Source organism: Condylura cristata, unplaced genomic scaffold (genome assembly GCF_000260355.1).
Source record: "Condylura cristata isolate star-nosed mole 26May11 unplaced genomic scaffold, ConCri1.0 scaffold00025, whole genome shotgun sequence".
In the NCBI taxonomy this organism is placed as follows: Eukaryota; Metazoa; Chordata; class Mammalia; order Eulipotyphla; family Talpidae; genus Condylura; species Condylura cristata.
This window is the reverse complement of record NW_004567126.1, coordinates 2,675,119-2,700,890: the sequence shown is the minus strand read 5'-3', so window position 1 is coordinate 2,700,890 and position 25,772 is coordinate 2,675,119. Positions and strand designations below refer to the sequence as shown.

The 25,772-nt window shown below is 34.9% G+C and overlaps 1 protein-coding gene across 3 annotated transcripts in view; it reads right to left on the bottom strand.

The window, feature by feature from the left end:
* Positions 1-25,772, bottom strand: part of DYNC2H1 (dynein, cytoplasmic 2, heavy chain 1) — a 250,498-nt gene that overhangs the window by 161,859 nt on the left and 62,867 nt on the right. For all 3 annotated transcript variants that reach the window (XM_004689056.2, XM_004689057.2, XM_012729844.1), the window contains exons 38-50: positions 19,242-19,506; positions 17,653-17,860; positions 16,273-16,402; positions 13,617-13,772; positions 10,697-10,956; positions 9,586-9,832; positions 8,609-8,760; positions 7,091-7,235; positions 5,470-5,572; positions 4,737-4,904; positions 2,437-2,564; positions 926-1,174; positions 458-566 (exon numbers count right to left, since the gene is read on the bottom strand). In XM_004689056.2, coding sequence (XP_004689113.1) covers positions 458-566; positions 926-1,174; positions 2,437-2,564; positions 4,737-4,904; positions 5,470-5,572; positions 7,091-7,235; positions 8,609-8,760; positions 9,586-9,832; positions 10,697-10,956; positions 13,617-13,772; positions 16,273-16,402; positions 17,653-17,860; positions 19,242-19,506 — 2,320 coding nt within the window. The remainder of the gene's footprint in view (positions 1-457; positions 567-925; positions 1,175-2,436; positions 2,565-4,736; positions 4,905-5,469; positions 5,573-7,090; positions 7,236-8,608; positions 8,761-9,585; positions 9,833-10,696; positions 10,957-13,616; positions 13,773-16,272; positions 16,403-17,652; positions 17,861-19,241; positions 19,507-25,772) is intronic.

The following is a 25,772-nucleotide window of genomic DNA, read 5'->3' as shown; positions in this document are numbered from 1 at the left end:
CTGCCTGTTCTGCTCCCCACTCTGTCTCTGGTGAAGCCTCTTGCCGCCCCTGAGCCTCTGACCTGTACCCAAGTTCTGTATGAATAAATAAATCTTTAAAAAAAAAAATTCTTACAGATAAAATTGCTATATTAAATGGTATGTCACATTTTTCTAATAAGAACTGACTGGTAGCTTTCTCAAAGGTTATGTCAAAGAATAATTCCACATCAAGAGTATCAGGGGGTCAATTTTTTCATTAACCAAAATTCAATATTAATAATCATTTTATGTTATTGAAGATCTTGGTTTATAAAAATAGGATATTTCAATCTTACTGTCCCAAGCATACTTAAACCCATCTTTGCCTGGTAAAATTTATGCCACAAAGTCCTCAAACATAGCTTTACCAACATAAATTTATTTGAACTATTTTTAAATTAATTTCATTATCTTTGAATAAAGAACATTCAGTTACCTGAAGACAAAAGGCTATTGATCATCTCCAAAAATGTAGGATGAACAAACTGATAGTCCTCTAGTAGTAAAACTACCTGCTGTGCTTCAATACCTGCAAGATGCAGCACCTACAAAATAAGAAAGTATGTTCTGGTTCCCTTCAAATATTTTGGCACAGTTAAAAACTTTATTTCTATATGTCATAAGTCACTGTATTTATTCATTCATTCATGTATATATATACCCATATAGGTCCTAAATAAATTCCATCCCTTTGTTTGTTTCATGTCCCAAATAGTGGGATTCCTGAGAGCAAGAAAACTTAACAGAAATTTTTTTCCTATGTGTATAGAGAAACAAAATTTTTTTAATAATCATGGGAAAAATTAAAATAAAGACTATGTTATAACAGACAAACCTAAAGATCTTTAAAAGCCTTTAGAAAAGGCTTTACACCAAATATAGTAAAATCTGGTGAGTAACTCACATGTTTGAGATCATTTTTGAACTGCTTCAGTTCATATCCTCTGGAAATTTTCGGAGAAAACAGCACCGCTCCATGCATGTGACTGACAAGAGAGGTGATGGTGCGGCGACCCACACCACTGCGTCCTGCCAGCAAAAGGGAGCCACCAGGGAAACTCAGGACTCGGTCTATCCTCGACATATATTCCAGGACTTCTTGGAAAAGTAAAATGTCTAAATTCTGATTATCTCGTCCATAATGAATAAGACCCTTTATAAAAAAACACACACCCACAATATTTTACAATATAAGCCATAGATTACCTATATGAAGATAATAAATTTTTAGTTCAAATTAATACATTTTACCAGTAGTTGCAAATCAAATCAGTGTTTAAAAACCAAAAGACAATCCCAAATCTCTGGAAACCTTGTGCTTAAAAAGCCTTGTGAGGGCCCTCCCTGGTGGCGCAGCGGGTTAAAGCACAGCACTGAGAATCTAAAGCCACTTCCGCATGAGTTCGATTCCCGCCTGCCCTGGAGGTGACCACATGGCGTGGCAGACCTCTCCTGACCCGCCCGCTGCTCCCCTCAGCAGTGTACTTCGTCGATCTGCCTGTTTTGCTCCCCACTCTGTCTCTGGTGAAGCTTCTCATCGCCCCTGAGCCTCTGGCCTGTACCCCAGTTCTGTATGCACAAATAAATAAATCTTTAAAAAAAAAAAAAGTCTTGTGAATTCTTGCCTTCTATACTGATTTGAAATCATTAAAACCACACACAAGTAGCATGGCCTACTAAGAACCATATGACAGGCTGAGGGATGAAAGAAGGCAGAATTCTAATAACAACTTACGACATTCCCAAACCTTGTAATAACCATTCTAGGCAAGTTAATCAGTTTACAGATCATGAAAAAACTTTTTGCTTTAAAATCCATACTAACCTCCAATGCTAATATTTTTTCAAAAAATCATATATGTTGCTATTTTTTCTTTACTGTATTGAATAATTAAACCTGAAAAAGAGATCTCTCTAGACATACACCTGAAGAGGCTGATCCTATACTTCTAAATCAGATATATTAACCCAAAATTACCTCAGTAAAACAAGCCTCGCTGGGATAGTGCCTATTCAGTGGATCAGAAAGCATCAATATCAAGTAGGAGTCTGCAAGAAATTCAAATTCTCTAGGCTACTAAATAAAACTTTTTCAAAATAGGACCTAGGAATGAGCATAATTTCTGGTTTTCCAAGAGATTCTGATGCTTTCTAAAGTTTGACACCACTGATTTAGGATGATTTTCCACTTAATATTAAGCCTCTATAGATACCTTCTTTAAACATGCATCCTGACAATTTTACGCATTTCTGCATAAGCACATGGGTATCTAGTTAGATCCGCTACAATTGACTAAATTCCTAAAGGATAAAGTAGCAATTCTTGCTCCACCTGCTTAAAAAGTCTGCAATAAATATATTTAATGACTATAAAAATAATCAAATCCTAAATCAAATTCTTCATTCATATTATACCTTTTTAATAACATCCTTGAGATCAGCAGAATTGAGTTTTCCAAGTGGTTTCCCATGTGGAGGCAGTGGTTGTCCTGGGACTGCCCTTGTTCCTGAATGTCGTGCTCCCCATGTAACATAAAAACTACCTATAGAAAAAAACATATTTTTGTTTTATATGTTATTTGTAATGGGAGCATCAGTAAACACCAAATCATATTTTAGCTAATTAATCCAACTAAGGTCATCCCCAGCAAAGCAAAAATACTTAAATTACTTCTATTAATTACCATAGCGAACTACTATAAGGGAGTCTGAAAACACCAAACTCTAGAGAAACTCAGATAGCCATTAAGACATAGATACTATCTCATGTCCAAAGGATATGCCAGTTTTTATTGCAGAGATACTTTATTTTCAGACAGAGAAACATGGAATCACTGAAGAACCAAAACCTTTTCATACTAAGCCATGAAAACTATAGGCCACGATCACATAAGCCCACTTTGAAAATCCAGTCCACTTAGAACTATTTCTAGGCTTCTTTCAGCATTTCATACAGTCTTAAGTTCTCAATTCCTATTCCAAAATGCAAACTGCACCTAGGAAATCACCTTCAAGATTCCCTCTGGCTTATGCAATAAGCCAGAACAATACCAACTCTAGAAAAGTTCAATATGTAGAATGTGTTAATATGATGTTTTGAAACCTAGTTTTATACTCTAAAAGAATAGAAACTCATTTTGTAGCTTGAAAGATTTATTAGAAAATATTTGAGGTCCTCCCTGGTGACACAATGGGTTAAAGTACAGTACTACAAAGCTAGCTGCAACTGCTTCAGCACGAGTTCAATCCTGGGCTAGGAAAGTGACCCACAAAGCACTAGACTTCCTGTCTTGCCTACTGCTCCCCTCAACAGTGTGCTGTGTCTCTGGTGAATCCTCTCACCAGCCCCTATACCTCTGGCCTGCATCCCAGTTCTGTATGCACAAATAAATGAATCTTTAAAAATAAAAATTTCATATTATGGTCTTTTTTTTTTTTTTAAAGATTTATTTATTTGTGCACACAGAACTGGGGTACAGGCCAGAGGCTCAGGGGCGGTGAGAAGCTTCACCAGTGGGGAACAGAACAGGCAGGTCGACGAAGTACACTGCCTGAGGGGAGCAGCGGGCAGGTCAGGAGAGGTCTGCCACACCATGTGGTCACCTCCAGGGCAGGCGGGAATCGAACTCATGCGGAAGCAGCTTTAGATTATCAGTGCTGTGCTTTAACCTGCTGCGCCACCAGGGAGGGCCATGGTCTTTCTTTTTTATCAAAGGCGCTTACACTGTGATTTTCATATTGCATGCATCACTCAGACAACTTTTCAAAATGTAAAATGGTTATTAAGCAGTAATACAGCAAATGTGATGAAGCTGTTTGACTTAATGATGTTATGCTGCGCTTCTAACAAAGGAGAATCTGTTAACATGAGTATGTAAAGGTCTATGCTGTTTACATAATAAGAAGTAATGACAATGGCCAGTACTTTTAATCAAAAGAGTAATTTTAGTCATCATAGTCAAATGTGGATTTTTCTCAATGATATTTAAATTTCATGTATAGGTATTATTTTAAAAATTTTAGTAGAAAAATCCTGAAGGAAATAAAATTTTGAATTGTAAATATAAAATGGTTTGCCCTGGGCCCTCCCTGGTGGTGCAACAGGTTAAAGTATAGCATAATGAAGCTATCTGAAGCCACTGCAGCATGAGTTTGATCCCCGACCAGAGAGGTGACCCACATGGAGAGGCAGACTTCTCCTGACCTTCCCGCTGCTCCCCTCAGCAGTATATTTCAGTCAATCTGCCTGTTCTGCTCCCCACTCTGTCTCTGGTGAATCCTCTCACCCCCTGAATCTTTGGCCTGTACCCCAGTTCTTGTATATATAAATAAATAAATCTTTAAAATAATGGTATGTCCTTTAAAAAAACAATTAAAATGATGTCCAATGATACAGATCACAGTTCTGCAAAGTTTTTGTGTAACAGGTCACATAATAAATACTGCAGGTTTTGTGTACACAAAAAAAAAATAAATAAACAATGGTATGTCCTAACCCCCTTTCTTTCAAGGAAACAATTATTGTCATTATATTATGTTTGTGCCATGCTTGTTGAAATCTTGGAAAAAGGAGCAGTCCCCTTAGTAAAAATAACATGAACATCATTCAGAATTCTAGATTGTTTAGAAATTTGAAATCATATTACTAGTAGGAAAAATAATCTTTAAAGTTCTCACAAAGTTATAAATTTACATACATTCTATAACTGTATTACCTGCCATATTGTCTAATATATCTGAGCCCCAATCTCCTTGAAACACAGATGTTAAAATGCTGTCAAACAGATGAAGCTCCTTTGCACCAACAATTTTGTCACGAAATAAGCGCCGTGCTTCATATGCTACAATTTCTAACACGTAATCTAGTGGGTGGTTTGAGGATCCTAAAAAAAGAGAAATTCTTTAATAGTAATAAAAATCAATTGACTTTAAAATGGTCTGTTTCAATATAAGAAGAAGAAATAGATAAGAGTCTACATACCATAATTTTGGCATCAGACAAACAGAAAAAAAAGGGAAGAAAATTAAAATTAATTTTATTAATGAATTAGTACTTGCTTCGATGATTTAAAAGTTATACTAATCACTATTATTTCTAGCTGCTCAAAAATACATAAATCCAAAAATCATATTAAACATGATTTTGCTACGTCATTATCTCATTTTTCCATAAAATCAAGTTTTAATAGGATAATCACATATAGTTTGAAAGAAGAAAATGTAGTATCTTAAATTTAAATATTAATGTCTAAGTATACTGTCAATATTTAACTTTAATATTAGTATATTAGAATTTTTAAATACCATAATTAGTTGCAGTATAACTTACCACCGTTTACAGGTTAATATACAACACAAAAACATACACAAACACAAAAACAAAAACAAAGACATGCTGTGACATTCTAAAGAAAGATAAGTGCTTTGAAATCAGGAAAGCAAACTTACCTCCTTCCAAATCATATCTAAATAAGCCAAGAACCCACTGAGTAAGAATGCAAGGAGTAAAGAAATAGTGACTATAATCATCAACAGTAAATTTGGCCCGCACCTGAAAATGAAAATAAGTAATCAGTCTACTCAAATATTTCATCATGCTATGAATTTTAGTCAAATTATACAGGAATGCCAATTCTAGCAGTAGAGGGAATTGTATTTCAATATAGCTGCCTTTACTATCCTGTACATTCATGCACTTTAAAACATTATCTAAGAAGAGTTCGTAAACTTCAAAAGTGGCAAAAAAAAAAAAAAAAAAAAGAACAGTTAAAAGCCTCAGTTTATGGCCCTCCCTGGTGGCGCAGCGGGTTAAAGCCCAGCACTGAGAATCTAAAGCCACTTCTGCATGAATTCGATTCCCGCCTGCCCTGGAGGTGACCACATGGTGTGGCAGACCTCTCCTGGCCCGCCCACTGCTCCCCTCAGCAGTGTACTTCATCGATCTGCCTGTTCTGTTCCCCACTCTGTCTCTGGTGAAGCCTCTCACTGCCCCTGAGCCTCTGGCCTGTACCCCAGTTCTGGAAGGACAATAAATAAATCTTTAAAAAAAAAAAAAAGCCTCAGTTTATGGAAAGGAATTCAAAAAATATTAACCTAAACTTTATGAAACAGTAGTTACAATTTCAAGGCACACAGAAGGTTAGATTTCTAATGGGGGGAACCACAAAGCTACTTATGTTTAAGGAGTTACTGCATTGTAACAAGTCATTGTGCCTCTCTTCAATATATTAAACTGAGAACCTACCCCCCTCTCTTTATGGATGGAGCTATTCTTATTCTGAGCTTGAGAACCTCTTGTATCCACGTTGTTCTCCAATATTAGAAGAAGCATCTTCTACAAACACTTAAATAATTTTGATGTACTTTACTTAAGAAGAACTTCATCTTCATCCACTTTGTACGTATTCATTTCACAAAACTCAGATTTTACCTCCTTATAACAACTACTGCTTATGAAATGCTATTCACTTCCTCTCTATGCTATCTCTGTGACTTATACATGCTGATATTGTGGCACTTATCACACTCCATCATAGTTCATTAGATGACTAGGTCACTCATTAGGGTGTCAAATTCCAGCAACAAGGTCAATCACCTCTGCATCCCTAGGACAGCACTGGCAAGAGAAGATATTAAAAAAAAAAAATCTTCTGATTCTTTAATGTGTATGTTCAACTATCTTCTCCATTTTATCATGGAACAGCACTTAGTTATTCCCTCACAGGTTATAGGGAAAAACATATCAGAGATTAATCCGAGGTTGAAGACTAAAAGAAGCCAGAAGGATCTTGTTCTGAAAAGAACGTGAATTCCATTCTAACTATACTAAATTTGAGCTGACAACAAAATAACCATCAACTCAATTCGTTCATTTAATATTTATTGTGTATGAAAAAAGAAGAGGGGATACAAAAGTGAATAAAGTATGGAGAGCATTTACCCTGACAGAGCTTATCTTCCAGAAAAAAAGTTTAATAAACTACAGGAAAGTATTACCACAGGTCAGGATTAAAGGACAGTGATACTACTAGACATGAAATGACAATATAAATATCACATACATACATACCTGCTCATAAACTTGTACCATAGATCCTGCTAAGAGATAAATTTTTGATGAAGAACCCCAAATAGAATGATTCTTCAGATTTTTATGGAGTACTGGTTCCAAATATGCGCCATAAATTGTCTGTAATTGCTCTCTTTCTGGATAACTACAAAGGGCATATAAGAAAGAGGAAAGCTGGAATAAATCAAATTATAACTTAATCTTTTGTAGCACCACACATTTTTTATTTTATTTTATATATTTTTATATTATTCTTCATATTGTTCATTTTTTCATCTCAATTGTAATCCCTGTGGACTTGCCACCACCACTTCATCCATGTGCCATTACTGTAGTCCCATGTGTTCTTCCTACTCCCGTTTTGGTCTTGTTCCCCTCTCCTCCCACATAGATGTCTCTGATTTATAGTTGTAAGTTGATGTTCTTTTTTATTTTATTACAATTACTATATGGATGGTTTCACTCATAGCAGGAGTGTAAGGGATCAGGGAAAAAATAGAGAGAGATACGTAATTGTAATAACTTACAATCTTAATGTAAAGTCACAATAGTGGCTTTCAAAGTGTGCTGCTCTGAAACTTGATATGTCCAAGGCTTACCCAGGGGCTAGGCAAGATTCAAGAACTCTTTTCCCACTTCAATCAAATTATATACCTGATAATCTGTATTCAAATACTGAGGGGGTGGGGGAGATTTAGTCCTAATATAAGGTTCCAATAATATTACTTAAAAACATAATTGTTCAGAAACCCACTGCTCTTTAAAAAAAATTTCTAAACAAAAGAAGTTACACTTAAGAAGCAGCATTTTGAGTTAAATATAGCGTATATACAGCAGCAATCCTACTCATAGCTATAAAAGTAGAACTAATACAATAAATCAAATCAATCTGTTTCCCCCAGACCAACACTTATTTCAATATATTTCAATTGATGTCTTACAATATTTCTGAAAGAATAAAGTTAATAGATGACCAGCAACTAGCAAAAAATAAAAAATAAAAAAAATAAGATTTTTGTAAGGCAAATTTTAACATACACAGCAAAAACCCTAAAATTCCAGAGACCCTGTAACAATTATAAACAGTGGAAATGAATGCAAGAGGATTAATATTATCAATCATGAAAATGATCTAATTCTACCTCATTCAGATTTAAACTCTCCTTTTAATTATCTTCATAACTTGATATCTTTTTCGTTTTTGAAATCAGAAAAACTTAAATATACAGGATCCCTGATTTTAGAACAGAGACAATACCAAACAGTTCAGTTTTATGTCTTAAAAAATTTCTAATATATGATGCTTTAATTAAAGCCTCTATCGGTTTAAACTATTGCTTACAGTTTGAGAAGGGTGGGAGAAAAAAATCAAAGCTTAACTTTTATTCATTTTATAGTCTCCACTTTGGAATATAAAAACATTAATGGATGCCTTTAAATAAAATATGATAATCTAGAAAATATCTCCTCAGGCCAACAAAAAATAAATAAATAAACAAAAGAAAGTAAGATACATACTCAACAGCACAAAGACGAACAATTGAAGTAAATCTGGTAGTAAGCTTATGTCTCCCCAGTCTTCCTCCAGCTGACATAGAGGCAACAATTTGAATATTTTCTAAACCAACCCATTCCAAATTTTCATCATAAAATCCTTGATATGTCAATACCTATTTGAAAATAAATATATTTTAAATGGTTATCTTTTAGATATTGTATTCATGACGTGTTTTCTCATAAAATTCAATTGTTTTCAAAAGCAAACACCATCCTCTATTAAACTCAAGAATTTAAGACTGAAATGTGTTTTAAATTCTTATATTACTGAAAAATACTACTCAAGGGTCCATGATTGAACATTTTAAAGTAGTTTTCTCTCTAACAAACATTAAAATCCTGATGATAGTATAAAGCCACCAGAAATTAAGGAAAAAAGTGACAGAAATCAGGAAAAATATAAGGGGAATGTCAATTTTATAAGTTATAAATAATTTATAATGTCATTAAAGCTAAATTTGTAACATATTCACCTTAAGCTCTAATTTACAATTTCAGATTTCTCATGAGATATAAATCACACAGAGAAATAAAATATTCCACACTGACTGAGAACATATGGTCTCAAATCCTTGCACAGACAAAGAGGGAGACTCATGGCCTAGAGAAGCCAGAAAGGGGCATGACCAAGGCTATATAGCTGTCAGAAGAATATCTAAAAAAATTTTAAAAACTTCCCATGTCAGCAAGATCCTCAGCTTCTACGTTCGTCCTTATTTTGAGAACACAGGGCAGATAATAAGTGTAAGTATATACCACTCATTTTGTGATGTATCATCTAATGTAAAACTAACTTCTAAATGGATAGAAAGCAAAGAAAGTAACCCTGGAGCAAGACTGAGGCTAGAGAAATGGGACCCTAAAGAGGAAAAGCCAAAAAGTTTAATCAGATGAAATTCTTTCCATTTTTATAGAAACACTTCAGTGATAAAACCCACCTGTTGCAGGAAAGCCACCAAAGTGCTTGTTCCCCATTTATCCAGCTTCGGTAGGTTGATATCTTTTAAATACAAAACAAGTCGCTCACAATCTTTTGGTCTGTACACTCGACCTGTGTTGGTGCTAATTACCATGCAAGTCTGGCTCAGCTTCTGTAGAAGATGCCTGGATGTAGTTTGTGCACTGCAGTGAACTGTAGCAATCTGAGTAGACCGGAGCTGGGAAAAGGCATATCTGAGCAGCATTCTGGAGAGATGTAAGACATTTGACTTTGATAACACAACCAATAAAATATCCTTATATCAACATAAAACTTCTGTTTTACAAATATATCCATTTCTGAATTATGTATGTTACTTAAGGGCAAAGTAGTAAATATTATATGGTTTCCTTAGTTAGTTAAAGTTTAATAAGGTTTCCTTTCTAACTTTATGGACTGGTAAAAAATAAAGCCATACTTTGAGGCTTTATTGGAGCTCTGCAAAAAAAAAAATATATAAATAAATAATAATCCTCATAGTTAGCACAAATAAATTAGTTTTATAAAATATATGTAAAAGACACCAACTCTCTAAAAAAATAAAAGACACCAATTCTTTTTCATTTGAAATAAATAGGTAAAGATATTAAAATCTCCATTTAAAAAATTATATTATATAGAGTTTTTATACTATAAAGTCAAACATAATACATGACTCCTTTATTTTATGAAATTACATTCAATAAGTTCTAAAAATGGTTGAATTCCACTTAGTTAAAAGGTTTTTTTAATTGTTAACATCGAGTCATTTTTATAACTAAACAAATAGCAATTTATAGATATATCTAAGACATTTTTTTTATTGTGATTGTATGCACAGATTATTTTTAAGAGTATTTCCTCATATTGCTACCTTTCCTTTAGAAAACACATAAACTGACAGAGAAAAGGATATATTCCAAACTATCATAATAGTATTTTTATAAGTAGTAATAATAAAAGAGTCTTCCATGCAAACTTCAATGTTGCTTTAACCAAAGAAAGGTAACAAAAGCTGGTAACATGATTTAGGAGGATAGGTGAGAATAAATCCACAATGGACACTTCCATCAACATTTCCTTGCTCTTACCCTTTGCCACATCCTTCTGGTCCCACAAGAATAAATGGCTGCTTAGTATGAGAACTTAACCAAGGTTTGACGTAATCTAGACCTCGCTGCATGTCAGGAGTTTGAATGACGGGGAGAGTCTGTCCATTACTAAAATCATCAGCAGTTAAGTTTTCTGGCTTCTTCAGCATATAAGATGCTAACTGCCCTCTACTTAAGTCATAGTAGGTGTCCATTGGCTTGTGGGAGTCTGGAGGTGATTCCCGTGCCCAGTTAAAAACCTGAAGAGGGAAAGGTGCAGAGAGTTAGTATCTGAGATAAATCTGAATCACCTTTCTTCTGAAATTTGATAAAAGAATGCCTGTTTAGGCCTTCCCTGGTAGCACAAGGTTTGTTAAAGCACAGCACTATAAAGCTATCTGTGGTCACTGCAGCATGAGTTCAATCCCCACTCGGGGAGTGACCACATGGGGCAGAGGACCTCTTTTGTCTCGCCCACTGCTCCCCTCAGCAGTGTATTTCAGTCAATCTGCCTATTCTGCTCCCCACTCTACAAGACAACAGAACAGACATGGAAAGGGAAACAAAAAAAATGATGGGCTGATGGCATAAAAGCAGAAACAAAATAGCCAAGCTCTCTGACTAAAAAGGAGAAGAATGGAAATAGCACATTCCCTGATTTCAAATTAAACACAGACCAATAGAATCAAATAGAAAACACAGAAATAAACTCACATCTTTATAAACAACTAATCTTTGACAAGGGTACAAAGAATAAGCAATGCAACAGGATAGTTTGTTCAATAAATGGTGCTGGGAAAACTAGTCTACTACATGCAAAAGAATGAAGCTAGACTACTACCTCACACCATGCACAAAAGCCTACTCAAAATGGATAAAGGCTTGGACATAAGACCTGAAACTGTAAAATATATAGAAGAAAATATAGGCAAAATATTACATGACATACATCTTAGTAACACCTTTAAAGACACATCCATCAAAGCAAAGAAAGTTAAGGGAAAGATAAACTGAGATTATATCAAACTAAAAGGCTTCTGTTCAGCAAAAGAGACAAGACTTAAAACAAAGATACACCCTGATTAGGAAAAAATTTCTGCACACAATATAGCTGATAAGGGACTGATCACAGAAATCTACAAAGAGATCACACAACTTAACAAAACAAAATAAACACTTCTGTCAAAAAATGGGCAGAACAGCTAAAAAGACACATCTCCAAAGGGAAACACAAATGGCCAATGGATATATGAAAAAAAGTTCAACATCACTTATAATCAAGGAAATGCAAATCAAAACCACAATGAGATACCACCTTAGAGCAATGAGAATATCACACATTAAAAAAAAAAAAGCAGTCAGGGCCCTCCCTGGTGGTATAGCGGGTTAAAGCACAGCACTAAGAAGCGAAAGCCACTTCAGCATGAGTTCAATCCCCACCCTGGAGGTGACCCACATGGTGCGACAGACCTCTCCTACCCTCCCAATGCTCCCCTCAGTAGTGCACTTCATCAGTCAGCCTATTGTGCTCCCCACTCTGTCACTGGTGAATCCTCTCACTGCCCCTGTGCCTCTGGCCTATAGCCCAGTTCTGTATGCATAAATAAATCTTAAAAAAAAAAAAAAGTGAGCAACAAATGTTGGCAAGAATGTGGAGAAAAAGAACTTTGCTACACTGCTGGTGGGAATGCAAACTGCCAACCACTAAGGAAAACTGTGTGGAGGTTTCTCAAGTACTAAAAATTAAGTTTTCATATGACCCAGCAATTCCACTCCTAGGGATCTACACAAAGCACACAAAATATTAATTCAAAAGGACACCTGCACCCCTATGTTTACTGCAGCACTATTTACAATAGGTAAGAGAGGGAAACAACCTAAATGCCCAAAAATAAGTGACTGGATCAAGAAGACATGGTCTATATACCTACTAGAATACTATTCAGCAATTAAAAAGGATAAACTCATGTCATTCTCAGGATAGAGCTAAATGGGATTGTGCTCAATGAAATAAGCCAAAAGGAAAAAGAAAAATATCTGATAATTTCATTTATAGGAGTACTGTAGAGGAATCAAATAAGGGATCAGGAAAAATACATATCAATAATATAAAGTAAAACAAAATTGCAGACATTCTGCAAGCAAGGGGAGGAAAAGAGGTCAAAACATGGGAGAGAAGATCACAAGAGATTGCAGTGATGGCTTGCGGGTAAATTAGTGGTGGGGATTTTACAAGGAATACACCTAAAAGAAGAAAGTATACATGCACACATTATACAAAAATGAACAATTACTTAATTTTTTTAAAAAAGATAAAAATTAATAAAAAGAAGAAACAAAATGGTAGAAAGGCAGGAACATAATATTGGTCCCAACCAAGAGGAATTCATAATTGTTCAATTACTTCAACAGAACAAACAGAAGAAATGCCTTAATATGTAAAATTCAGCTTTTTAAACAACTTGACTAGAACACACCTTGAAATTTTTTTAGTCTCTTTTAAAAAGACTATATAATTATTAATCCATCTCAGCTTTCCTTATTGTTAAAAATACTCTGATTAAACAAATAATTACAAAAAAATATCTTAAGATCAAAAATTAATTAAATAATTACAATATTCAAATGGTTAAGATTCCACAATGGTTAACATGAAAGATATGGTCTAAATTGTAACCTATTGAAACCTAATTGTATAAAATACCAATAATATAAATTATCATAAACTAGTTCAAAGAAAAGAATGTTATAATAAATGTGTTTATATGTAAATCTATAAATATATTTTTCTCTATTAAAAATTTAATGTCAAAATTTACAAGCTCTATAAAAATAATAAATCACTATATTTGGGCAGTTAAGAAAAAAATGAAAATTAAAGAAATATGTTGACTTAATTTAGGTTTTAAACATATATTACCTCTTTAGTGAATTCCAGACGTGATTTCATATTCAGATTCCCGCCAAGCCCCCTTGTGAGATTAATAATAAATTGATCATGATCTTTGCAACAATGTAGATGAGATAAACCATTCATCACAGTTCCAACCAAACTGGTTTCTACCACATAGTCATTCTGTTGATTAAAATCCATGATAAAAACAAAATATTAGCAATTTAACTTATATCAACACACATTCCTGTTCACACAGATTTCCAAAGATTATTTTTAAAATCATCCCTAGATTAAAGTTGTAGAAAGTTCATTTAACTTATATGTGCAAATTGTGAGAACAAAAAAACAACCATGAAAGCACAGTTATATATTTCTATCTTTAACTTTATCAAGTTGTGATAACAGCTACAACTCCACAGAGCATAGTGAGAAAAGGTAACTAGAAGCAAGGTCTCAATGCCTCTGGAAAAGGCAACAATTCAGGTAACATCTGAAGGATGTCACAAGTTGAGACTAATGCACAGGCAAAGGTAAGCCATTTGAGTGGTTAAGAAAATACAAGAGTGGCTGAATCAGCAAAGGAAGGAGGGTTTAAGTCAGAGAGGCTGGCAAGAGTCAAAATGTAGACTTGTATAGGCCATGGTGAGAAGTAAAAATTTTAATTTCACTGCCTTTAAAGTGTTTTTAATTAAAATAAACCAATATTCATTGTTTAAAAAAAATCTGCAAGGGCCCTCCCTGGTGGCGCAGCGGGTTAAAGCACAGCACTGAGAATCTGAAGCCACTTCCTCATGAGTTCAATTCCCACCTGCAGCCTGCCCCGGAGGAGACCACATGGCGAGCCAGACCTCTCCTGGCCCACCCGCTGCTTCCCTCAGCAGTGTACTTCGTAGATCTGCCTATTCTGCTCCCCACTCTGTCTCTGGTGAAGCCTCTCACCGCCCCTGAGCCTCTGGCCTGTACCCCAGTTCTGTATGCACAAATAAATAAATAAATCTTAAAAAAAAAAAAAATCTGCAAAATAAAATACTTTGAAAAGCATAAAGAAATGGGAGGAAGAAAGTGGGAGATGGGTAGAAATGCAGCTGTTTAGGTCATGTGAAAGGTGCCAGGCTTTAAAGGTAAGATAAAGGAAACCCACATAATAGCTTCTAGATTGATTTGTTAGTGTAATACAAGACTAAAGCTCTAAATTATAAGTAAAGCTGATCATTTGACTAGAGCAGCCATTATGGTTATATGCTTCAGAATATAGTGAACAAAGTAAAGGACAAAAAGAAAAAACTCAACATATAAAAAAAGTAACTCAATGCAGAATCAGCTTTTCTAACTAAATCTCTGGTATTCATTTAATGGATAGCAATTTGGTCATCATCTCTCAAATCATAAACTTCTATATATCAATATTATTACTCCATCTAATGCTATACATTCTAACATTAACAGCATGCATATAGATGACCTCACGCTATTTTCATTAGAGAGAATTATTAGGCTCTGTATGTTTTATTTTAATGAAATAAAAACATATTTGCTGAAATGTGCTGCAATGTAGACATGAGGTATTTAATTTTGTACCTATGTCCTTATTCACTCATTACTCTGTCTGTGATTACCATACTAGGCTCTGAAGATACAACCAGGAATAAGACAAGCAAGGTCCTAGTCCTCAAGATGGTTACAGTTGAAAGACATACTACTATAGAAGCACAAGCTCAGACCGAAAGCTGGCAGTTCTTTCCCTGAGACTTCCAAAGAATCTATCTCATTTACACCATTTAATCACAAATTCTTAGTTTCCCATCTTTCAAAAATTGAGGACATAAAGACTGAGAAAATTAAATGAGATATTCATTTCTATACATGTCTTGCTCAAAAGTCTTGCTCTGAAAGTATTGACCTCTAAAGCAAGCTCAGATTAACAGATACTATTAAAAAATTCACTTATATTTTTGTCCATTTGTTGACCTTTCATAAAAATAAAGACATAAAAGAAAAACTAATAAAATGGAAAAAATTAAGTTTAAATAGCTGAAAACCCTTACATGCAAAACATTTACTCATGCTTCAAGTTCAAAATTAGGTATGACCTCACTCGTATCTCTTCTAGAAGACAAGAATATACTCTTCATTCTGCTATAGTGTGATTTTTTTTCTTACATGTTATTTTCTTCCATCAGGCAAACCTTTCTCAATAAAAGGGATTGTGTATATTTTGATATATATTAAATACTCAATATTTTTGTTGAAAAAATCTTTCAATAATATTACAAGTAATTCAACATCCTTTTTCAACTTTAGTTAAATAGCTATAATACTTTTAAAAACAGTATTGTTTCTAGCATAATATATGTAGGTATCTAATGACATAGTAAAATATGATAGCAGGTGGCTTTGTTAATAAAAATTAGAAAGTCACTCCAATATTTAAAGTTGTAGGTTAAGCAATGCAAATAACTGCTTATAGAATAAAAAGTGTCTTATAGAAATAACAAGTTATGCTATGAAATCTAGAAGGTCAGCAATGAAGACAGCTGCCTCTCACTCCACCCCATTTTCCAGCAAAACTCCACTGAAAATCTATAAGGTGACATATATGTAACATCATGTGTAAGCACTATTCTCAGTTATCATACCTCCTGACAAAATGGTTAGCCATGAAAAAATAAGCTTAACTTACCTGCTTTAGAACCCACTGTAAAGCTTTTTCAAAATAATCTCCAACCCAGTTTTCAAGATTATTTCTGTATTTAGAAGGCTGATTCCTCAACCAAGATTTTATCAGAGAGTTAATATCTGTCTCTTCATCACTGAAACAGATTAACACAAACACATTAGAAATTAGTAGCAAAGAAAGTGCAAATCTGGGGCCCTCCCTGTGCCACAGTGGGTTAAAGCTTATAACTGTGAGGCTGTCAGAAGCCGCTGCAGTACTAGTTTGATCTCTGACCAGCGAGCTGACTCACATGATGTGGCAGACCTCTCCTGGCCTGCCCACTGCTCTCCTCAGCAGTGTCTTTAAGTAGATACTGCTCTTCACTCTGTCTCTGGTGAATCTTCTCATCCCCACACCTCTGGCCTGTACCTTAGTTCTTGTATGCCTTTTTTTTTTTTTTTTAATTGTAAATTCAGGCTCTCTCTGGTGGTGCAATGGGTTAAAGCACCACAATATGAAACTCACTGAAGCCACTACAGCACAAATCCTATTCCAGGCCAAGGAGCTGACCCAAATGGCCTGGCAGACCTCTCCTGGCCAGCCCCATCAGCAGGTGTATTTCAGTAGATCTGCCTGTTCTGCTCCCGACTATGTCTCTGGTGGATCCTTTCACCCACACCTCTGGCCTATACCCCAGTTCTGTAAGCATAAATAAATAAATCTTTAAAAAAATTGCAAGTTCATTTTCAAATTGCTGTTCTTTATACTATACATATATTTTATCTTCTAATAAACTAGAGTTGACTTCAGTTGCATTGATATATGCATGTGTATATATAAAATTCTTTTGTGTATATAAACACACATATAGGTACATAATACATACACTTCATTTTCTATAAAATAAATAAGTTTCATCTATAAATAAAAATGAATTAAATAATTATATATCTACAGATTAGCAAAATAGTGGTATAAACCCTTCCTACTCAAAATAAACCTACTAGAAATACAGAATCCCAAGTCCCCACCCCATCCACCAACATATTATAAAAATATTTTCATTTTAATAAAATCCTTGGAGATTAAAATGTATATTGGAATTTAAGAAGCAATGCAGGCTCAATGCAACTCTTTAAAAATATGTATTTCTTTTTCTCTGTCCCATAGAGGGTTAACTACTAAAGTTCCATGGCACTATTAAAGCTTGAAGATCCTCTGAAATTAAAATATAATTGTTTGAACAACTGAGATGGAAAAAGGCACAAAATAATATAAAAATAAACTATCACATTAAAATAAAAAAATAATTGTTTTAGCAAAACACTTATGAGTAATATTCAATGATTGAAATTAAATATTGATAAATTATTCATAATTATAGAATAGATTCTAGAAAATTACCTAAGGAAAATCATTCCCATTCTAGATATTGTGGCTGGTGAGGCACAACTTAAATCATGAGTTTCAAATACAAAGTTAACATTTGGACCAAACTGAATTCTTTCTCCACTGGGCATAGTGAGTAGTCGATTATCATCCAGAACAGAATTCAGAGATTCTATCCATTCAGGGTCAATATCACCATCACAGATTATCCATGAGGTGACATCTATTCAAACCAAAAAAAAAAAGAGAGATGAAACAAAAAATATATATGCAGTGATAACAATTAGTAATAAAATAGTTATCTCTTATTTTTAAGAGCTGATTTTCATAAGTAGTATAATAAGAAAGCTAAAAATAAAGCAAGAAGTCAAATAAGTTGAAAGTTTTCATGTGAATCCCTCCTACAAATGTGCTGGAGAACCAATGGCAAAACAGGCTGAGCTGGCCAATGACAGTTCCGTACAAACTGATGTTTTGTTTATCTGCTATCATACAGACTGGTGATTTCACCATAAGAAAACAAGGTTTATAAGAACCAGATATTTCTACCACAATAACATTATGAGATATTTTTCAGACCCATATTTCCTATGATGACATAAAATGTATGAATGCTTGCTATATGTTTATCTTTTAGAAAATACAGAAAACCCACTTTTTAGTGATCTCCTAAGAGATCTGGAATAAATGAGAAGGTGGCTTCAAATAGGAAAATCAGTAAACAAGTTGAGTGCTTGAGCCTTTTTGGAGACAGTCATTGTTATCTCTCCTTCCTAAGACTATTTCCAAATTGCACTTGAACCTTTGAAACAGTTTAAAGAGGAATATACTACTAATAAAAGCATGGGAAATAAATATAGATAATGTTTAATCTCTCTCTTTTTTCTTTTTTGTTTTGGTGTGATGTTAATCACAACACTGAAAATTAAGAGATTGTATTCAACATTGCCTCCCAACTTTCTTAGGAAAGTTACAAACATTTTACTCATTAGTCTAAAAAATATTATTATTAATGAAATGATGATATAATTTGGGGGCATCCTGGTGATGCAGGGGTTAAAGATTCAGCACTATCAAGCTACTGCCAGCCACTGAAGCATGAGTTCAGTCCCCAGCCATGAAGCTGACCCAGATGGCACAGCAAGCTCTCTCCCATCTTGCCCAATGTTCCCCTCAGCAGTGTATTCCACTAAATCTGCTTGTTCTGCTCCTCACTCTGTCTCTGATGAATTTTCTCACCCCACCCTCTGGCATACACACCACCCAAGTTCTTCTATGTAGAAATAAAAATAATAAATCTTTTTAAGAATCTTGTACTTATGCGGCATCATGATATCAAATCAGCAAAGATTTCAAATTTATTCGGCAAATTAATCCAATGCTAAATTACAATTTATCTAGATTACTGAATTTCTATTATTACAAAAGCTGCTATATAGCATACATCAATATTCGAGAACATCTTGAGCCTCTTCAAAGTAAAATTCCAATGTACATCATCAGGCAGTTATGGTAATAAGACTTGATACGAACAGCACTTCAAAGAAGTTACTTTCTTTAAAAATTATTAAGTAAAAAAAATGAATCACCCAGCAAAGACCAACCTTGAGGTTCTCGAACTACTTGGCGAGCACTATTTGTCAAAACACCATCAGACCATTCCCTTGTGTCCATGTCAATATGGCCCAGTAGTTGGTGTCTAGGCATAGCTTTGGGATTCATAGTATATTGCTTCACCACTTTGCCAATTTTACAAAGTGCCGCCCTTAACATTCTCCAAAGAGTTGATTTTCCAGCACCACTTGGGCCAACAATAACTACTCCCATCCGCTGACATAGTTGTTCATGCAGTTCTAAAGCCTTTTTTATCTAGCAGAAAAAAAATAAAATAAAACAAAAACACATACCCACACAAGATTTATAGTGTTTGATCACATTTCTTCTCTCATTCTATAATAGTTTTTCTATTTCAAATATGTAAATTAATATTTGGTTTCTTTAGTGAAAGATAAAGTCTTAAGTAAAAGGTTACTTAAATAAATATGAATATATTTAGACCTTTAATCTACCCAAAGTACACAAAAATAATTCAAGTAGCAACCTGCTCTCCTATGTTCACTGTAGTACTATTTACAACAGCTAAAATATGGAAACAACCTAAATGCCCCCAAACAAATGACTGTATCGAGAAGATGTACTATATATACATAATGGAATACTACCCAGCAATCAGAAATACTAAACATTCCATATGCAGCAACATGGATGAAACTGCAAGGACTTATGCTCAGTGAAGTAAGCCAGAAGGAAAACGAAAAAGATCAGATGGCTTCATTTTTAGGAGGAACATAAGGAAACCATAAAAGAGGTCAGGGGAAATAAAGACAAAACTAGCAAACAAATTATAAATCAGAGACATTCAGCAGGGGAAGGGGAGGGAGAAGAATGAAAATGGGAGGTTAGAGCACAAGAGTCCATGGTGATGGTTCATAGGTTTCTTGGTGGTGGGAATTTTATGGGGAAAACACCTGAGAGGGGAAATCAAATACTACAAATGTGAACAATGTAAAAGTATATAAATAAAATGAAAAAAATATATATAGGATTTTATATTTCTTTAACAGTAGCAATAAGGAGAGTGACATTATCAACATAGCTGAGAAGGGACACAGGGATTAAATTATCCCATAAAAATATCTGATAGGGAGTGACTAGACTATGGTGATGGCATACAGGTGAACTGGGGGTGGGAAGTCCAGAGGGATTACAACTGAGACAGAAAAAGGGCACAAAATGACGTAAAAATAAACTATTATATTATTTTTTAAAAATCTGATAGGGAGATATAACAGCAATATCTTGATAGATTTGGACACAGTAGACAGAATTGGTGGCACCTGTGTTCCACGCTGACTGCCAAGGTAATTTGAAAAGATGGGGAGGGAAGAGAATAAATCATCGGAACCCTCTCCCCTCACCCACCTGACACAAGCTATGCAATTTCTATCGACTGACAAATTCTGGATAGAAAAGGAAAAGCTCTGAAAAATCAGAATTTCCATGCTAACTTATGTTATGACCTCCCCTTTTTGTATAATCATAATGTCAAAATATTCTGAGCAACCTTCAGTTTACAACTGGATTGCCTTAGCCTCATAAGGCGCTGCCTGGCCCAAACAAGCAAGTGCTGCACCAGGGTGAGAAATTCCTTTTGAAGTCAAATAATTTTACTATTGGCTGATTAATAAAAGCAATTGGCTTCTATAGCAAACTCAATATTGTAATATGAGGCAGTACTAGAACATGTTCTTTTACTGCCCAGACTAGACTAGAACCCAAATCTTATCACTCTACTGTCTCACTTCAGCCTTCTATTTAGTTTCTAAAGAATTACTTAAGTTTTCTATTGTTTACTCTTTAAATAAGGAACTTCACTCAAGTCTTCTATTCAGTTTTTAAGGAACTACTTACCCTTTCTATTTTTTTAAAGAACTTTACTGTATCTCTTTTTGTGACTGATTTACAAGAAAATTACTCCACCCTAGCCCTCAACTTCACTTTACCCTCTACCATAGAGCTCAATGAGAATGAAATTCATTAAGTAGTAATTAGGGTTTAAGAGACTTTATTTTTAGCCAATTATCACTGTGTCAAATATAGCAATGTTAACCTTAAATTTTATAAATTTATGTATCTGTTTTAACTTTAATAGATTAATTTTGAGAATAATAAATGTTATAATCTCAGCTGAAGGTCAATAGAACCCCAAACTGTGAGAAAAAAGATGATCCTGATCTCTCAGCCCAATCCATATGCTAATGTTATCCCATCCCACTGCTTGCTTAGAATGTATAAAATAAACCTCTGCTGAAAACAGAGCAGGAAGAGTTGCACCCAACTCCCATTCCCCTTTCTTCCTCATGCCCTTTTTCTCTCTTTTGAAATCTCTGCTCAGGACACCACTCCTACCTAGAGGCCCTGCCCTCTGAAAGCCTGGATGGGGTCAGTCCCCGACACCCAGCCACAAAGCCAAACCACTACATCTAGAAGTAAGGGAGAAAAAGCTTGAATACAAGATGTCAGGAGAATCCTGAGACATCGGAGGGATCCAAACAATGAAAGGTGGGCATGTGGGGCCTCTCCACAGACATCCAACTCTGGGAATGGGCCCTATTAAGCAAGCAGTGGGATAACATTAGCATATGAATGGGCACTACAAACAGGAAAAAAAAAACTGAAAGCTAACAATGGAAAGAAAGAAAATTACAAATGATTAAGCAGGTCCTTCTAGAAACAATACACCACAGGAAAAAGACAATCTCCAGAACCCAATAACATGGACACAGAACATCTAACAGGCAAAGATTCAAAAAGGTCATAATGAAAACAAAGAATTAAGAGAAAATGCAGAGAGAAAAGAATATAGTCAGTGAACTGAGGAAGAATGGTAAGGAACTGGAGGATATCCAGAGATTATCAGAGGACCTCTAGAACTTGGGGAAAAGCCATAAAAACACAATGGAAAAGGGCCCCCTGGTGGTGCAAGGCCTAAAAACAGTGTCAGTACATCTGCTTCTTCTGCTCCCAACTCTGTCTCTGGTGTATCCTCTCACTTCCTCTGCACCTCTGGCCCAGCTGTTGCATGCATAAGTAAATATTTTTAAAGAGGAAATAGAATGGAAGACATGAAAGAACATATCAGTACTCTCTATGATACAGACATAAAAAGAACCAAAGAAAGAAAAGCACAAATAGAAAAGAATGAAGAAACACTTTCAGAAGTACCATGAGATAAGGAAATGGGCATCATAGGAATCCCAGAAGGTGAGAAGAGACATAGGAACCAAGAAACTATGCAAGGAGATAGCTGAAGAGAACTTCCCAAGCATGAAGAAGGAAATGAAAATAGATATACAGGAAGTTAGTGTTGGGAGTGACCAAAGATTTACTGACAAAGACTGAATTAGGGCAGTAAAGAATTGAGCCTTGCATCCAGGCTTGATGAAGTGGTAGTAAACTGACCTTGAGATCCTGGATGGGACTATCTGAAGGTGACAGCATACTGGGCCTCACATCAAGGACACAGTGATGAGTCACCCCTTTGGAATCTGAGTTTAGAATCTATGTAAGAGACCCTTCCCCCTTATTGGGTTGGCAGTAGCTGCGGACCTCACCCTAGGGGCTCTGTCTCAGCTGCTGTCCAGGAGCAATAAACTGCTTGCTCAGTCTTTCTGCTTCCCACATTCCTTTCTTGAGGCCGGTCACAGAAATTGGGACAAAACAGTAAGAAGAACAAATTACCACAATGAAAGAAAACAATAGCAGGACATATGATAGTGAAGTTTCCAAAGGACCAAGACAAGGAAAAAATAATGAAACTGACAAGAGCAAAAAAACAAATAACTTATAAAGGAAACCAAATAGGCTGACATCAAAAATACACTATGGGAAAGACGAGAATGGGGGTGAGGTATTTAACAAGCTCCAAATAAACAAATTCCAACCAAGAATACTCAATTCCAGAAAGCTCTTCTTCCTATTTGAAGGAAAAATAAAATAACATTCTTAGATAAACAAAATCTTCAGAAATTCATTATTACTAAATCTCCACTCCAGAAAGAAATCCCCCACTCCAAAACCAACAAAGGATTAAATGGGAAGAACAGAGTATGGTAAGAAAAAGAATCACAAAAAAGGCAAACAAAGTGGTTAATACAGATGACAGTGTACCAATGTTAATTCTAAATGTAAATGGACTAACCTCATCAATAAAAAGGCACAGAGTGGAATGCTAGATTAAAAACAGAGCCCAATCTTTGCTGTCTACAGGAAACACATTTACTACAAAAGATAAACATAGATTGAATGTAAAAGGTGGGAAAATAATCCCACAAGTGAATGGAACAAAACGGAAAGCAGGACTACCTATACTTTTGACAGACTTCAAACTAAAAAAAGTAAAAAGAGATACAATGGTCACTATATTATGACTAATGAGACAATACATCAGGAAGACATAATACTCATCAACATATACTCACCAAATGAACACCCAAATATATGAGCTAATTATCATCACCTCTAAAAATAGACATCAGAGAAAACATGCAGTAGGAGACTTGAACATATCACTGGATGGACAGATCAACAAGACAAAAAATAAGTAAGCACACTGGAACATTAAATAAGAACTAGACGTCATGGGCTTAACAGACATCCATAGGACACTGCACCCAAAAAAAACCCGTGTACAATTATTCTCAAGCGAGTGCACACAGATCATTCTCCAGGATTGATCACATACTAGGACACAAGACAAACATCAATAGATAAACTAAGATAAAAATCCTACTAACTGTCTTCTTTGACTATAAAGGCATTAAAATAGAAATAAACCATGAAAAGAAACCAAGAGACCTTCCTATCTCCTGGAGATTGACACCCAAACTACCTGGAAGACCAGTGGATCAATGAGGAGATCAAAGAAGAAATTTTAAAAAACCTTGAGATGGATGACAATGAGGACACAACTCACAAAAACATACAGGACACAGCAAAAGTAATTATAAGAGGGAAATGCATAGCAATACAGGCTCACAGAAAGAAAGAAAGAACTCAAAGAAATCACCTAGTCTCCCACTTTAAAGAAAGAGGACAACAACAAAAACCCAAAAGGCAATAGAAAGGAGGTAATAAAAAACAAAGTAGAAATAAATGAAATTGAAGTTAAAAAAAAATCCAAAAGATCAATGAAACTATGAAACCTCATAAAGAAAAAATAAGAGAACACACAAATAAATAGGATCATAAATGGAAAAGGAGAAATTACAACAGACACAGCAGAATCAAAAGAATTATCAGAGATTAGTATGAACAGTTATATACAAACAAACTCAACAATCTAAAAGAGATGACAAATTCTTAGAACTGTGCGATCATCCAAGGCTAGAAGGGAGAAGTAAAGAAACAGACCAACTAAACAGACCAATTATAAGCAGTGAAACTGAAACAAAAAACCCTCCCCAAAACAAAAGTCCAGAAGCAGTTTCATAAATTAATTATAGCAAAAGGTAAGAAATGAGCTATCCTACATATACTCTTTCAAAATTTTGAGAAAAGGAATACTACCAAATGTTTTATGAAGCTGACATTACACTAATACCAAAGCCAAACAAGGAAAACACAAAAAAGTAAAACTACAGGCCAATCTCTCTAACACTGATGCAAAAATCTTCAACAAAAACCTAGCTTACAGACTCCAACAATGCATCAAAAAGATAATCCACCATGACCAAGTGGGATTTATTCAAGGGATGCAAGAATGGTTCAACATCTGCAAATGAATTAACATAATACAACACATCAACAAAAAGAAAAGAAAAATAGAATCATATCAATAGATACCAAAAATGCATTCAACAAAGTTCAGGATAGAAGGAGCATACCTTAACATAACAAAAGCCATATACAACAAACCCATAGCCACTATCATTCTCAATGGTGAAAAGCTAACAGCCTTTCCCTTAAGCTCTGCAAAAAGACAAGGATGTCCACTCTCAACACTGCTTTTCAATATAATACTAGAAGTCCTAGCCAAAACAAAAGACAAGAAAAACACCCATATGGAAGAAATCTAAATAGGGAAAGAAAAAGTAAAACTATCACTATTTGCAGATCATGTGGTAATGGACATAGAAAATCCTTAAAAAGTCACAAAAAAAAAACTAATCAAAATAGTCAACCAATTTAGTAAAGTAGCAGAATACAAAATCAGCATACAAAAATCAATATTCTTTCTATATGCAAATAATCAATATGAAGAAGAAATCAAGAAAAACATCTTTTATAATTTAAACAAAAAACTCAAATACGTGGGAACAAACCTAATAAAAGACACAAAGGACTTATACAAAGAAAACTATAAAACTTTGTTAAAAGTAATAGAAGACGAAACCAAATCCTGGGAAAAGGCTGCAGCTCAGAACCAGAGACCTGAGGATAGCCGCAGACCTGTTGCTGACCTTTGTCCCAGCAGCCCCCACAAACCCTGGATATAAACTGAGACAACACAGCTAGGTGAGTGGATCCCAAGCTGCTGCGGGGGGCGGGACCCAACCACAGGCCCAACCCTAGGA